Source organism: Cuculus canorus, chromosome 1, assembly GCF_017976375.1.
Source record: "Cuculus canorus isolate bCucCan1 chromosome 1, bCucCan1.pri, whole genome shotgun sequence".
NCBI classification, from domain to species: domain Eukaryota; kingdom Metazoa; phylum Chordata; class Aves; order Cuculiformes; family Cuculidae; genus Cuculus; species Cuculus canorus.
Window position 1 is genome coordinate 191,739,355 of NC_071401.1, and position 16,120 is coordinate 191,755,474.

The 16,120-nt window shown below is 40.2% G+C and overlaps 1 protein-coding gene across 1 annotated transcript in view; it reads left to right on the forward strand.

The window, feature by feature from the left end:
• Positions 1-16,120, forward strand: part of CELSR1 (cadherin EGF LAG seven-pass G-type receptor 1) — a 173,964-nt gene that overhangs the window by 65,925 nt on the left and 91,919 nt on the right. The window contains exon 2 of the mRNA XM_054084092.1: positions 2,895-3,533. Coding sequence (XP_053940067.1) covers positions 2,895-3,533 — 639 coding nt within the window. The remainder of the gene's footprint in view (positions 1-2,894; positions 3,534-16,120) is intronic.

The following is a 16,120-nucleotide window of genomic DNA, read 5'->3' on the forward strand; positions in this document are numbered from 1 at the left end:
CTGGTATTTCTGGCAGTAAACATTTGAAGCGTCCAGAGAGTATTTCGCCTATGATTCACAAACACATATATTATCATGTATGTCGGGGTTAATTCAATTCCAAATAAAGACAAGGACAAAATTTCCACTTTCTTTATTGCACTTGTTCCAGACCCTCAAAGTAAATGTTGTCTATTGAAAGCAGAATAGATACTAATTTGGGCCCATAAAACCACAGATTGTTTCCACTTTCCACGAATTTCTGAATGAATAGATGATTGGATCCCATGATGCTGCTCTCAGACTCGCTGGTGATATGAAAGAGGCGCTTGTCCAGCAGGCTGTATAGCCATTCCGCTCTTTTGTTGCCTATACTACACATGCTCAGCTCCTTTTTACTCTCTCTCTCTCTTTTTTTTTTTTTTTTTCCAGTGCTCTGCAACAGGGCTGCACAAAGCTGGACTGGCTTTTAAAACTCAACTTCAGTTTGCATCTATATGTCTGTGCCCGGTTTTCTTTTGTGCTGCCTGCAGAACAAGGAGGCTGTGTGGTATCTGACACCGGGCTTTTTGCAGTGATTTATTAACTGTGTCAGAATAGCTGTTGTGAATGCTGGGAAGCTCTTGCATATTGTGACAGTTGATATTGATTATGACAGTTTGTAGACTCTAGTGCGTTGTCAGACAGTGGATTGTATTTTGTCGTCTTACTATACATACCATGGGCTATAGATCATAGTGTTTTCTTAAGAAAAGGACCCATTGTCCAGCGTTCTCACTGGTATGAGGGATCTTCTGTGGTGTATTGTGCAATAAATAGCAAAATAGTTCAGGCACCCTATGGAACAGGCAGGAAAATGTCAATTGCTTTAGGAAAAAAAAAGGTGAATAGTTTGTGCTGCTTCTGGCCTTCCAGGAGAATGAGCCATGCAGTTGACAGAAGTGGGTAAACAGTCTGAGGGTGTCAGTTATGAACATATGTTTGGCCAGAAATCCACAGACAGCACAGGAGAAGGTTGCAATGAGGATTTTGGCTACCAATCATTTTTAAATGTTGATTTGGGTCTTGATGGAGGTCAAAACTACGTGTTTCTAGACTTAACCTGAGGAAGAGGAGATAAAGATTCCTTTAAACTTGGAAGAAAGTGAAAGTCGGCACATGAGCTGCTGTGAGGAGCACATCAAACAGACCACCCCCATTGTGACCTCTTTTGACTATTTGGTTTTAGCTAGGCAGTAGGAAAGTAGCACACAGGAGAAAAGATTTTTCTGTTTGCTTAGAAACTTTTATAGCGTGGAAAATAGTCAACAGCTGAGCTTTTACAGACAACCTGATCAGGGGGAAGGAATCAAAAGCCATTTAGTTAATTATGGTGCTGTAATTTACTATACTGCTACTATGTTATTGAGGGGAAAGTCTTCCAACAATACATTTCTTTTTAAAACAAATCAGCACTTGAGGTGTAGTGGTAACAGTGAATAGGAAAGGAGCTATTCTAATTTTCTGTTCTTGAAAGACCTTTTTTAAGTCACCATAGTGGGTCATAAACCTACAGTTTGAGATAATAAACCTTACGAAAATGACCTTTAGCAATCCATGGTATTAGAATTTTGATCTCACACTGGGTTTGTATTGATTGGAATGCTATTTCTGCTGCGATTTTACATTGATGTGATTCAAAATCCATTTCTGCATGTACCTTATGGTTTAATTGAAATAAATGCTATAGCAGGTCACTTGTGAAATGGCACTGAGCTGGGACCTAAAGGAACTGGACTGAGTTCTTAATCCCCCTGTGGGCCTGATATTGGCCATTGAAGACAGTTCATCTCGCTCATGAGATGAGCTCACCCCCATTTCTGTTTGATTATTTACACTGTGAGATCTTTGAGAAGGAACAGTTCCTGTCAGAAGCCAGTGTTGAGTTCTCCTGGGATTTCTAGATGCTGCTGTAATACTAACAGTATTTTCTGTAATGTGATCTGTATTTTCCTAATGAGTCCTAAATGTTAACAAGGAGACAGAATTAAAGTAAGTGGTTTGTTTTCAGTGATGATGCAACTTCGCATTCCATGCTTACAATGAATTTGGGTTCATTATAGCACTCATTGTGTCATAATTATGTTTCATAATGATAGAATGCTCTAGAGTTTGTACATTCATAGCCCTGCTGTAACTCTCAGGGTGTATTGAGATTTTACAGTGGCATCTCTTAGTCTAGGCATAAGTGTTCTATTTTTATATTTACGGGTTTTACTGCAGAACATCAACAGCAACGTCAGAATTGCTTTAAATGAAGCATAAATGCTTCTTTTCATTACCGACATATTTTATTTGATTTTTCTTCTTTTTGTTAAAAGTTTTTTGAAGAAATTAGGTATGAGGAATGAAGAAGCTCATGTGTTCAAATGTAAAGTCTTGTTCCCATAGGTGACCTTTCTCTAAAGCTCTGGCAACAATTCTCTGTCTGTGCATAGTTCTGGCTTCTTAAGCCTGAGACCATGCCTGGAGAAGATAATTTTAGTGTTGTTCTGTGAAAAGTGGCAGCTTCCTAGCACCGGTTGTAGGCTAGGAGTGACTTGTATGAAGATCCGTTCAGTTGTTATCAGGAGAGGCTCCTTCCCCTTGGCCATCTCAGGGCTATCTGTTTGCTCATTAGCCCTTGCCTGTGATGTTCTCCAGGTGTTCTGGGCTCTTCAAGATGTCTCTGGTCCTTTGAGTTGCAATCCTTAAAAGGATTTTGTTTCCTGAGTAAAGGCATCCACCATGGAAGGTGGATACATCCTCTCTCCCATCCCAGTGCCCTAAAATGCCACACAGGTCCATTTTGTTTCCAGGAGAGTGCAGAAGCCACCTTATCTGTAGGTTGGAGACAGCTTTCTGCCATTGCTGATACCTTTCTCTTTTCCCTTCAGATGGTGTCCACAGCGTTACAGCAGTCTGCACCCTGCGTGTCACCATCATCACAGATGACATGCTCACCAACAGTATCACAGTGCGACTGGAGAACATGTCCCAGGAGAGGTTCCTTTCTCCCCTCCTGTCTCTGTTTGTGGAGGGGGTGGCAACAGTGCTCTCCACTGCCAAGGATGGCATATTTGTTTTCAACATCCAGAATGACACGGACGTCAGTTCCAATATCCTGAACGTGACCTTCTCGGCTTTGCTCCCTGGTGGCATTCGAAACAAGTTCTTTCCCTCTGAGGACCTGCAGGAACAGATCTACCTCAATAGGACCCTTCTGACCATGATTTCCACACAGAGGGTGCTGCCCTTCGATGACAACATCTGCTTGCGTGAACCCTGTGAGAACTATATGAAGTGTGTCTCCGTCCTGAAGTTCGACAGTTCAGCCCCGTTCATCAGCTCCAACACCGTCCTGTTCCGCCCTATCCACCCCATCAATGGGCTGCGGTGCCGATGCCCCCCAGGTTTCACGGGCGACTACTGCGAGACGGAGATCGACCTCTGCTACTCCAACCCTTGCGGGAACAACGGGCTGTGTCGGAGCCGAGAAGGGGGCTATACTTGTGAATGCTATGAGGACTACACTGGTATGTGTTTATCTTATCTTTGACCCATGATTTATATGTTAGACCATCAGCCAGGGCAGCTCTGTGTCAAGCTGAAATTACTGACATTCTTAGTCAGAGGGAGAAAAACTCCTGGCTCTGCCTTCTGGTCAGGAGAAGGCTTGTCAGTGTCATGTGTCACTTACGGTAAGTCCTGTATCTCTGTGCATGCATGGTGGTAGGAACCATGACTTCTGTCAGGAAGGAAAGAAGTGTTAAATATCCTTGGTTCGTGGTTTTGCACATTAACACCTTCCTGACCCCTTAGCAGTCCCCTTGTACCAGGGGATAGTGGGGATGCATAACCTTGCCAGGATGTCATCAGCCCTTGGTCGTCTGCAAGCGTAGAGCGTGAGGATGGTTCATGGTCCCAAGAAACTGCAATAATACACATTTGTGGGAAATATTGCAAGTCAGCTCCAGTTTGTAAAAGTCCAGATAAACTCCAGAAGAACATAGCTGCTTCCAGGCCTGTCTCTAGCAGGCTGCTGAGGAACATACTGTGCCTCATCATGGACTTGACAGCTAATAAAGATCAAAGTGCTGCTTCTGATATACTCCTGAGACATTATGAAAGAATATTAGCTGAATATTTTCAGGCACTTCGGTAAAGTCAGTGAGATTATTTATGTATTTGAGATTGCACATGCAGTTAAGCGTGCTGCGGTGATGTGCTGCCAGCTGTAATTTCTGCTGGTGGCTCAGCAGTGTCTTCTGTGACCCCCACAAACAAGGGGTGACACAGAGAGGGCTGTTCTCAATGCTGCTTCTCACTCCTGAAATTACAAAAAAAATCAGAAACATCAATTATTTAAGTCTCCATCGGAAAAAATAATCTGAATAATTTGCATGTTTACTGGGCTGGATCCATCCCTCTAAGTAGAAGGGAGTTCCTTCACTTTCCGTGGCTTTTAGCTCAGGGCTGTAATTAAAAATGTGACAGTGGAAGGAGCAAGCAGTCAGTGAGCAGGGACGTGGCAGCAGCAAGGGCAACAGGAGATGATCCCCAAGATCAGAGCAAGGCTTAGGACAGCAAGACCTTCCTAAAGAGATGCAGACAAGCTTTTTGTCTGACCAGTGAAGCCCTGAACAGAGCTGTGAGATGGTTGGGATATTTGGTCTTCGTTGAACAGTTATTTCCTGCCAGACTTCTCATAAATGACTTCCACGATGAAATACATTATAAAGTCCATTATCTATTTTGTACTGCTAATGCAAAATACGTGCAGGATTGAGCATCACCAAATAGATTTTATGACCAGTTAGATTCATTGATATGTTTATGTACTGTTATACTGTAAATAGGAATAGTTAGAAGTAGCAAGTTGTGTTAAACAAAGATATACATATAAGTAGAGTTATTTCATCTATGTCTTAAGTTTTGGAATGACACGCATTCCTACATCACATCTTGAGGGTCTCTTGCTAGAAATCTTCAGAGGGAAAAGCTACGTGTACTTTAAAAATGAAAGAGAATAATTTTATGTTAATAATTGATGAACATATTTAATAATTAAAGCTGTAGTCAGACATGGTACATATTTAGAGGAGAGGCACCATTATTCATACACAGAGAAAGATTTGATCTGTAACTGTATTTTCAGTCTGTAAAATTATCAGGATATTGAAATGAAGTTAAGGAATGAGCTCTGCTTATAGCCATGCCAACTTTAGGTTTCAGAGTTAACTACATTTGACTGAAACACTTCATTATTTAGAAGAACATTTTGGGTCATGATCACAGGCAGGTTCACCAGGGGAAAACACACCCAGCTGTGATCAAGAGGCCTCTGGAATCCCTTATCCTGTAAATTGATACAAATATTATTGAATATTTCTGTTTTATTACTGAAGAGTGCAGTAGAAACTTAGTATCTACTCTATGGTTGGTTTGTGTTACTTTAGTATCTTTAGGTTCATTGTTGCATGACAATGTTTTTTCCATCAAACCTGACACACTCACCCACATGTGGTGGTCATTAGTTGGTTGATTTTCATCCCATTTACAGAACAAGGTGGAAAATGCGATCAACAAGTAATGTATTACCAGAAATATTTTATGAAGGTGCATTATTCAATCTTGTCCCAATCTCCTTTAAGAAATACTATTTTAACTATGATTTTTGACCTTTCTTTAAATACACTCATACCTATTTGCAAGTTCAGTTTATATTTGTTAATCATAATACTGTGTTTTCAGCTTGTATATAAAGATTGTTTGTTTACAGCAATCTAGATTTTATATTTATTTAATATTTAAACAGTTTAGGTTGGTTTCAGTAGCAGCAGTGTGTATTAATTCACAGAATGCAATGATCATAAATCAGAATGAGCTAAAGCTGAAAGTTGGGAGATTCTGGTGCTACTAAACTGTTACCACGCAATTAATTCAGTGTAGTAACATACCAGTATGAGGTCCTTAGGAATCTTGAAATTAGTTGTAAAAGATGAAATATGAATGGCAATGGTCCATGAAATGCAGCCTGCTCTGGGAGCTCTCGTGTTTCCATTTCCCAGTTAAGAGCCTACATACAAAAATAATTACACAAAAATACTAAGATCTGTCATCTCTCTGGGGAACTACACTGCAACTCGATGAGAAATCACTACACAATCATAACCCTGTGCTGAATCTATCCAAATGGTTACCTGTTAAGTATAGAGTGTTTGTTTCCCGTAGAAGATAATTATGTCCTATCTTAATCGGATGGAATTTCCCCCCATTTTTCCACCCTGCTTTGAAGCCCTCTATTTGTTTTGATGTAATTGTTAGTCATTTATACATGATGAAAGTTTCTCTGTCTTCAGGAGTCTTCTGTTACGGGTAAAATGAGCTTCTACAAGATATTTCTGAAACCTGATTACTGGCTAGTTTGGGGTCATTTGGAATTAGATTCACTTCCTGTGATGTAAGGAGGTGAGTGAAGAAGGACATATATACTTCTAGTCATTTTTTTTTCAGAAAAGCTACCCATTTAACTTCTTTTCCGTATATACGAATTAGTGTAGAGAAGTGAACAATGTACACACTAATAGTCGTGCCAATAGTGGCAGGGAGCTATATGCATGGCAGTGGGGTTAATGGATGTAATTTAAGCTAAGCAAACAAATTTAATGAACTTGAACACTGTGGAAAGCCCATGTAATTTTTCCATCTGTATTTCGTTTATCTTTGAGCACTGGAGAAGCAGCTGAGATGAATTGTAGGTGAATGATTGTTGCGGTGGTTTCCACATGAGCTGAAATTTCAGCCCCATCCTGGTGCCTCTTATGGGACATAGCACTGTGGCTATGCCATCACCTTTTTGGGTGTGAATTCCCACAATTCCTGCACTGCTGTGGGCAGGTGGTTCCTGCCATCGTTGAATCCTCCTGCAGCTCTTGCCGCAGTTTGATGCCCACGGTCATTCTGCTCAGCAGCCGCTGCACTGTTCTCCTCTGTGCTTGTGCTCCCAAAAGTGACATCTAATTTGCACAAAACAAAAGCACTCCAAGGGGAAAATTAAACCCAACCCCTGAAACAAGGAGGAGATTTAATGTTCCCACAGTTCTCCTTAGCACAGGACATTGTCTCCTTTGCTACCTAACCCCTGCCAAGGAGCAATTTCTAGGGAAAAAGATCATCACAGAATTTCCCATATCCTTTGCATCTCTCCTTGGATTTCACTTCAGAGAACAGAAAAATCTTAAGTGGTTGTAAATCTTCCAGTAATCAAATACAGCAATTAAAGATCTTTTATATGGTGCACTTTTTCCCTCCTAATATATGTTTGTGATACCATATTGAAATGAGAAATCATGACATCTAACTTGGCTGCTATGAATTCTTACTTTGTGTCATAAGAACGTAATTATAGTTGTTTTCACAGCATCATGCCAGAAGTTACTATTCATATTGTTTAGTAGAAACTCAGCATTTGGCTCTTGCAAATGACATATAACAGTAAAAGTAAACATTATGATTTGCTACTGCGTTATCTTTACTTATGTCCATTCTTCAGGTAATTTCCTTGCTTGTTCTGATACTAGATTCTCATTTTCCAGGTCAGAGAGATTTATTTGGGAGAATTTCAGCTTTCAAGTAAAAAAAATCTGGCAGCGAGGGTAGCTGTAATAAGAGGTTTTATCTTGGGTGAAAGGGTCTGAAATTCCACTCTCCATTACACTTCTGCAGCTCTGCTGGAGTGGTGGCATCACAGATGTGTAACACCCAAAATCCTGTGCAGCAAACCTTCATTTGATTCCTTCAGGTTTGTTACTGCCTCTTTAGCTCCTTGTTTAACTAATGAAAAGCCGTGTGTGACAGAAAGGCTGAGCAAAGATTGTGGGCATTTCAAACAGCTGTGACCAGGTTCAACTTTAATACAAAACACCAGACAAGAAATTCGGTCCCCAAACACTCCCATAAATGTGGGGATGTTGTCCGTGGCGTGGGACAGCTTTGTGGGTCATCTCTCTGTGGTACCTCATTTAAATGTTAAGGCAATGCAGTGAAGGTACTGAAATATTTTGTATCATTGATGCCTTAACAATGTACTGTGGTCCAGGTCTTCAAAGTTATGCTACTGGATTCCAGGTGTATTTAGATAAAGAAGAGACAAAAACAGCCTAGGCAAGGTCTAATACTGTAGAAAAATTGTATATTCATTTTCAAGACTTTAAATATAGTTACATTCACTAGGTGTTGGCTGATTTGCACCATTTTCAGAATTTAAAGGTTGCATATTTTCCCATTTTCAAGTAGTCTTAACAATCTTTTTATGAAGTTTTTCTGCTGACTTTGGATGCAGGAAAAGGCGAGGCAGTGTGCTGACTACCAAAACTATAATAACTTCCATTGTTTCTTAGTTGCCTCAGAGGAGAATACCTGGTTGCCTTTCCTTGCAGTTTCTGTATAGCAGTACTGTGACACAGCTTATGGAGAGTGGTTGCACACCAGTAAATGTCTGTATAGTGTTGAAGGTCTGGAATTTTTTCTTATTTTTTAGTAGTGCTACGCCATGCCATTGTTTGGATGTTTGTAGTGAAACTAGGTCTTCATAATCCCAGCATAATTTCCTGTTGATTGTTCTGAACCTGTCACTCTGCAGCTGAGATGAGCTTTTCACTCTGGTGGGAAGATAAATAAAAGCATGCTTACAAGATGCTTCCTTACAAGTAGTACTCCTCACTTTGTCATCTGCACAGATGTCTCAGCCCAGTCTTTTCCATCATTCTTCAGTTTTCTTTGTCTTACCGGCATGAAATTTTTGAGAGACAGCCCTCTTCTGCCTTTATTTGAATAATCAGACGTGCATAGATGTAGACATACGAGCCATGTCCCTGCTGATGGCAGCAGTCGGGTACAGTTGGGTACCTCTCCTCCGTCCCAGCCTGTGGACTGTTCCATGCCCCCTGAGGCTCCAGATGGTTGTTGAGGACCCTGTAAGCAGTGCAGTGGACAGTCCAGAAGCAGAGCTTAACTTCTCCAAACATTTTTCAGGGCATAACTAGGGCAAAAGCTGGACAAGCCTATTTTTTTCTTTTTTTTATGATCTTTACCACTCAGCTATGTACTGTGAGACATACTGTCTCATAAATCTTACTGTTGGTGTTTGAAATTTCACTGTAGTCCATTCCATTACCCATGCCAAAGAACAATGAACCCCAGATGTTGCCTTGTGAGCTGACTTTATATCTACACATATAAGGAACCCATCCAACCTATTCTTTGCAATTAGCCATGGATAATAAGTCTTCTGTTGGTGCTTGGACAGTGCGTGCTGCATTTGAATAGCACAGCAGTCAATTGTGATATTTGCTTTCCTTTCTATCCTTTTAGCACAATGTCAGTTTTGTGTTATGAATTCCTGAAAATAAGTATTAGTTTTGCACATTCAGATTAAGAGGTATCACCTGGCAAAGTTCTTGTTTTGCCGTCTGTATATGCGGTCAGAGAACTATTTCTTCAAATTGTTACAAACTGTACCTTTACAAAACACTTTTCGTCCAAGGATTGCTGTGGACTCAGCAAAAATTATTAATAGCAAAGAAAGCCCGAGAGACATCCCTTTGAGGAAGAAGGTGCTGTCCCCCTCACCAAGGGGGTGGGAAGCTGAGGCACAGCATGTTCATCTCTTCCAGGTCACATAAAAGCAGTCAGCGGCAAAGTCCAGAGCTGCTGAGGCAGCTCTTCTGTGCCATTCCTGGGCTGCCCATAGCTGGAAACCTGAGGGAGATCCCCATGAAAGACGTTTCTTTCCTGACACAGACTCTCAGCAGAAGCCTGTGTGCCCACTCGCCTGCTGTGTTTAACTCAGGGATTTATTGTGCATGTTAAAATGGGTCCTTGCTTGTTTTTCTGGCAACGCTCACTGTTAATGCGTGCAGGGATGGGGCCAGTGTGCCGGACCCAAGTGATGATGGATTGAATTTGAGTCTCTGGCCTAGATAGCACAGCTGCATGACGCCTTGCTCCAGCAGATAACTGAAACAATAAAATGTTTATATAAAATAGTCAAAGCTGAAGTCTATCAAACTTCCAATTACTGTCATGGTTCTGTTGACTTTATTCCTGTCCATGTAACAAAGTCACAGAAGGTGAATGTTGGGAATCTGGAGTTTATGTCAGATTCACAGGACTCAGTGCAGACGTCTACCACTTCTGTAAATTGATTTTTATCTGAAGAATATGTCCTTTAGCTAATCTTCAACCTATGCTTGCATGTCAGGGTGCAGAAAGCCTTTTCTAGTTGGATAGCTGTGATGTGTTTGTTGACAGTTTAATTCTTGAATAGTGTAAATGGCCTGAAGCCTTCACATCAATCTGTCGTGCCTTTTCCTAAACCCAAGCAGAGAGTTTTATCGTCATCCTGATGTGCATAAACAAACTACTGTTTAAAGTTTGAAAGTTCTCCAAGTCATGTTTGAACCTTCCCTTGCCCCCCGCCTCAAGATGCTGCATGTGAGATGATCTTTGATTCAGCCGAACTGCTGCAAATGCTGGAGGTCGGATGCCTCTTCTGGAGCTTTGCATCTTATCCTTCTTCCCCGTGGAAATACTTAGGCTGATCAAAGTCCTTTGCTGTCATGGGGAAACCTAGCTACAAACCTACTGTGTTTGTTTTAATTAGTTTAAGAATGGTTTGACAAGACTTCTGTTCTTACTGAGTGCTCCCGCAGTGGAAGTGTGATGGGCACTTTGTAAAAGCAAGTAGCAGATTACACACCAGCATAATCCTGGCTTCAGAAGCTACGTTAGAAATTCATCTCCAATATACTTTCGAATTCAGTCCCTCCAAACAGCTCAGAGTCTAGGAAATCCTACTTAGTCATTACAGCTTATCTTGTTTTGCATCTTCTTGAGACAGCTGTCTAACTGGCCTGTTCTTCTTTTTTTTACTTGCTCCTCTCATTTGTCACTTGTGGAGTTTATTATTGATGATTTTACGCCTTCTGTCCCATTGTTGATAGTTTCAAGTACCATATAGATAAAATTCAGTGTCCAAATAATTTGGACAATAACCTATTCGAGGATGGTTCCGTGCTTGGTATTACATTTTTACAGCTACTTGCTTTTAATGCCATTCATGTCTGTTAGATTACTTCACAATACAGGGAGAAGGTAGGTTCTTAATGGCAGGCTGTACAATAAAGTCCAAGAGCTTGCAGACACGAGGTCTGTGAGCACACACTGCAGCGTTATGGCATTGCAGCTGTTGAACAAGTGATGCCCAGCTTTTCTACAATGTAGGTGTTTACCCTAATAGTCAGTTATAGTTGTAGGATCGTAGGATGGATTACGTTGGAAGAAACCTTTGAAGATCATCTAGTCCAATCTTGTTAAACTCCTCATGTGAATATGGCACATTTGACCCTGAAGCCAAGCCAAGCTAAGCTTGTGTTCAATGTCAGGCAGCTGTCTTTACATGAGCAAGGCAGATTGTTAACCTGGCTTGGGTACCTGCCTGCCTCTGGCACCTGACCTCTGCTTCCTACCTCTTGGCAAGAAAATATCCAATGAGTTTATCGGCTGGTGGTGTTCAGTGGGAGAGAGATACCTGCTGAGCATCTCAGGTTTCCTATTGGCATTCTGACTAACAACGGACCAGTCTGAATTTAGGATTCTCCTTGTTCTAACATACATAAAATCTCTTCTATTGTTTTTAACCTGTTGTACATATATTTAGGTTTTAATTTTCTTTATCAATTTTCAGCAGTCTTCAGGCTGTTGGTTTGTAGGCCTGGTTTTATATTGATAGGATTTCTGCTATTGCACCTAAATAGGAGTTGCAATTCTCTCAGGCTTTTTGAAAACCTTTGTTATAATGCATTTGCTTATCTGGTATAACTAAAAAAAAAGTAGAAAGTGGAATGTAGGAAGACAAAGTGGAGCTGTTTGGTATTGTAACTTTGTAGGTGCATGTAAAACCCATCCTCACTGATGTAGCTATATTCACACACACTGTCATAATTGTGAACATATGTATGCATTGCAGAACATAGATCTGAGAGAAACTCCGCACACTGAGATTTATTTTAATTAAAAGATTTTAAATAACAGTTTATTAAACAACAGCCAACTTCTCTGTGATTGTAGTTTACAATTGGGTTTTTATTAATTAGGCCAAGTTGAGCCCTGTGTAATGTAAGACTTGGGTTTTTTTCTCATAGGTTTCGGGTTTTTTTTAATATCAGGCGGGTTAGCTGGATAACATTTTAAACTCTGTGTAAACCACACAGATGCATTCTAATACATCACAACACAGGCTTGCTAAGTGTCAAAATATCCTATATAATATACAACCTTTTACATGTTTTTTTTTGCCAGTGCCTAAGTGTGTTGGTTGTTGTTTCCTACTGAAAACAAATCAGGTAGGGGAAAAAGGAGAAGAGAAGGGAAGAGAAAAAGCCCAGCAACTTGCCTTTAAGTTATTTGTGGAGAAGATAAAATCATAGTGAGATAGTATTTTTTCCAGTATGCCTTATGTTCTGGAAAGCCCCTTGCATTTTTCACAGCTATTTTCATTTTTTCTGTGTCAACGGATTAAAAAAAAAAAAATCCAGGAAGTCTCGAATTAAATGTTTTAGGTCTTCCAGAGCAAAAAAGAAATATGACTTCCAAGGAACAAACCCGGGAACCGCCCTTACAATTCAGTAAAACTAAGCTATAAAGAACCTATTGGCCTTCTTTATGTATTTATGATTCCCAAGTTAGACATATTTATTTTCATCAGTAGGTAAACAACAGGAAAGTGGCAGGAAGAGTTGGATGCAGAGATGAAGGTATCAGGATGATGTCCTGTTAGGGAGGAAAAAAGTATAAAATAGTTTCTTGTGTGTCTGCTCTTTGTGTGTTACATGCATTGAAAACTTCGACAGTTGAGCACCAGATTGAGACACTTGGCCTTGATCATCAAGTTAATTACAGTTCTGCAATACAGTTGTGCAGAACATGGTGGGAAACACAACTTCATTGTTGTTGCAAATGCTCTTTTGTTTAGAGCATCATGGTTCAGTGCCTGTATCCCAACTCCTGCTCCTCCTGGGACAGGTTTTGTTCTGCAGCCACACTCTACAATCCCTGTGAATCTTGGCTTCCTCAAGCAATCATCAGCCCAAATTTTCACTTCCTAAAAATCAAGGTGAAGATGCTTCACTTAGAACTGCCTCTCATATTCTCCATGGCTAAGCATATGAGAGCTGTTACACAGCATTTTCCAATATAGTAATTAAACCCCATGTTTTAATTAGATAAGGCCACTCAGCTTCAAGGGGTCAGTGTTAGAAAACTTATTATGAAGGTGAGTATCTTGTATTAATAATTAAGCATAGTCTAGATGACACAAGGAATTATAGTAACAAGAAGGTAATTATTTAAGTAACTTGAAACAAAATTTTACAAAAAGGCTGAATTTTAATCTACTAAACTCTTGTGATGAGTTAAGTACAAGCTATAGAAGCTGATTGGATTCATTTTTGCCGAGTCTGTTTAAAAATAGAAAAGAAAAAAGTAACTTTTTAATTTCTACTGAAAAACACGTTGATTTTGATATTTTCTGTGCAAGATATGTGTGACATTGTCAGCCCTTTTTCAGGAGTCATTAGGAAGAAGTCAGTTTCCCTAATTAAGTTGGTTTTTGTTTTCGGTTTATGTTCCTGATGTGTGTATGAAATGGTTTTGAGGCTACCAAAACATAAGATTATGTGATTATCTTTTTAACCCTAATCCTTTTAATTTGACAGAAGGGGGCATTTTCAATTTTTTTCGAAATTTGTCTTTAATATATAACAGTGGAAATCTTGATGAGCATCAGATTGGTTTTGCCAGTTCTATCTACTCTGTCAAGCGAAACCTCTGACCTCCTACAATTCTCAATGAAGACAGTTATACAGTACTTTTAAGTATAATTTCCTTTTAGCCTAATATTTTTTGTATAAAACTAAAATATAAAGCTCTGAAATCCTAGCCTCCTAAAGTGTAATTACAACAGTAAATTTTACTTCTGCATGTTTTTCAGTTGCTTTGTTAAGGTTTTATGGCTTCTTTTCAATTATTCTCAGAAATTGGCAATTGTACTTCTTTCCACTAAATCTTCTGGGACCACCACGTTAAGGGGGATGATATAGTTTGAGGTTTGTATATTTCTAAATGCCATCATTTTTACTGTGACATTGGGTTACACAGAAGATATGAAAGCACGATTTTTCTTGTGAAAACTTATAATTCATGGGAAATACAAAATGCAGGCTCTCATCTATCTTCCTTTAATAGATATGTGCGGAGTTATCTGCTTGTGCAGTTAATGGGGCTGCTGGGCACCAGGGCAGATGGTTTCTTCTGTGCTTTGTCTCTTGTTCTGAGCGAAAACATCAAGTCTGTAGCAGCTACCTGGAGAAAATTAAACTGAATTTAGTGGAATAAGGGCTGAACTCTCCTAAAGAAAATAGTGATGTTTGCCATTGACACAAAGGGAGGGAAAGTTTTTCCTCCTTCCTTCCAGTTACAGGCGGTGACATTGTAATAAGGATCAGATGGGTCCGGCCTATTAATACATGGCTTTGTGGCTGATGTCACCACAATAACTGTGGGGGTTTTGACAGTGGGATGGCCTACATAGCATCAGGTTTACAGGTATCAGATAGGAGTCACCTTTTCAGAGGTGGAGGAGGGTCTTTGCTCAGGAGCTTGCAGGGCTCATTGATAGGGTTTTAAACTAGATGTGAAGTGGCCCTGGTGTTGGAACTAGGTGATCTTTAGGGTCCTTTCCAACTCAAACCATTTTATGATTCTTTGATTGAAAGAGAGACCTTGATCTCCTTTTTCCCATATTCCTGAGCCCTTTTCTTTCTTCCTTCCTCTCTTTCTGAGGTCAGTTATTTGCAGGTATGTTCCCTTTTTCAATTGCTTGAAGAGGTTAACTGTCTCAAAAATAAGTGCTAAAGCATTCACCTTCCTTACCAATGTGGGAACTGGGAGTTGCAGCCCTTTGGTATCCTCTTCTGTGGAAAGCAGCTTAGGAAAAACAAACAGAAAGTGAGCGGGAAGCCTTACGGTGCTTGGGAGCACGCCTGGTTTTCTGACCCCCGAGTTTCTGTTCATAAAAGATGTTATGGCACACACACGCCTGGCACAGCCACCACACCTTGCTTGCTTTCCTCGTTCACATAAATAATGTAATATATTTTGAGAAGCCCCATGTGAGGCCAAAACCCACCTGTGGATCAACAGCCTTGGGTAATTAATGTACCAGTGGTGATATTCAGTGCCCAGTAAAAACTATAACTTTGCATGATGAAATAGTCTCTTTGGTCATCTGAGCAGAGTCATACCAAGGCTGAAAATGCTCCTTTTCTTTCTCACTTCTGCCTGTGGAAGGACGTGAGAAGTCGGATTGGCAGTTAGTTCCCATCCTGAAGTGCCTGCAGATGCTTGGGCATGCAAATATGGACCAAACTGTGAAGGATGTCTGGAAGGGAACGTGTCCTGCAAGGTGGGGTGGCCGCTCCAGCCTTCGATTCCATCCATGCATCCCTCCAGTAATGCTCCTGGAGATGAATCAATGGGCAGAGAAAAAGAATATAATATCAGTGTATATAAAGTAAAGGTAAAGGATGATTGTTTCTCTTAAAAATAAATGGAAGGGGGATATTCCTCTGTAAATGAATATCAGTATGTTATACAATGTGTTTTGGTTTTACACCCCCAGGTTTCTCACTGGTTTTAAGATGGAATTTGTAGGGAGAGATTTTTTTCTAAGTAAGACATCATGCAAATTGTCTGCATAATGGTATAATCTAATTTGGATTTTATCTTTGACATCTACAGTAGTGTTTTCCCCCTACTAAATGATATTCAGAGATGAAGCTTAGGGTTTTGAAAGGTGCTGCTTCATTACCACATTACCCCAAATAAGTGCAATTTGCATTATGATAAATTGTCTTACATATAAGCCTGCCACATAAACTGGAAATCTTGGTGCATTTCTTTTTCCATTTGCATAGATTTGTGCTGTGTGTAGTGCTGGGTGAGAGACAGAACCTAAAAAGGTCTCTAAAGCTCTAACTTCCAGGTCAAATGCAGAGGGAAA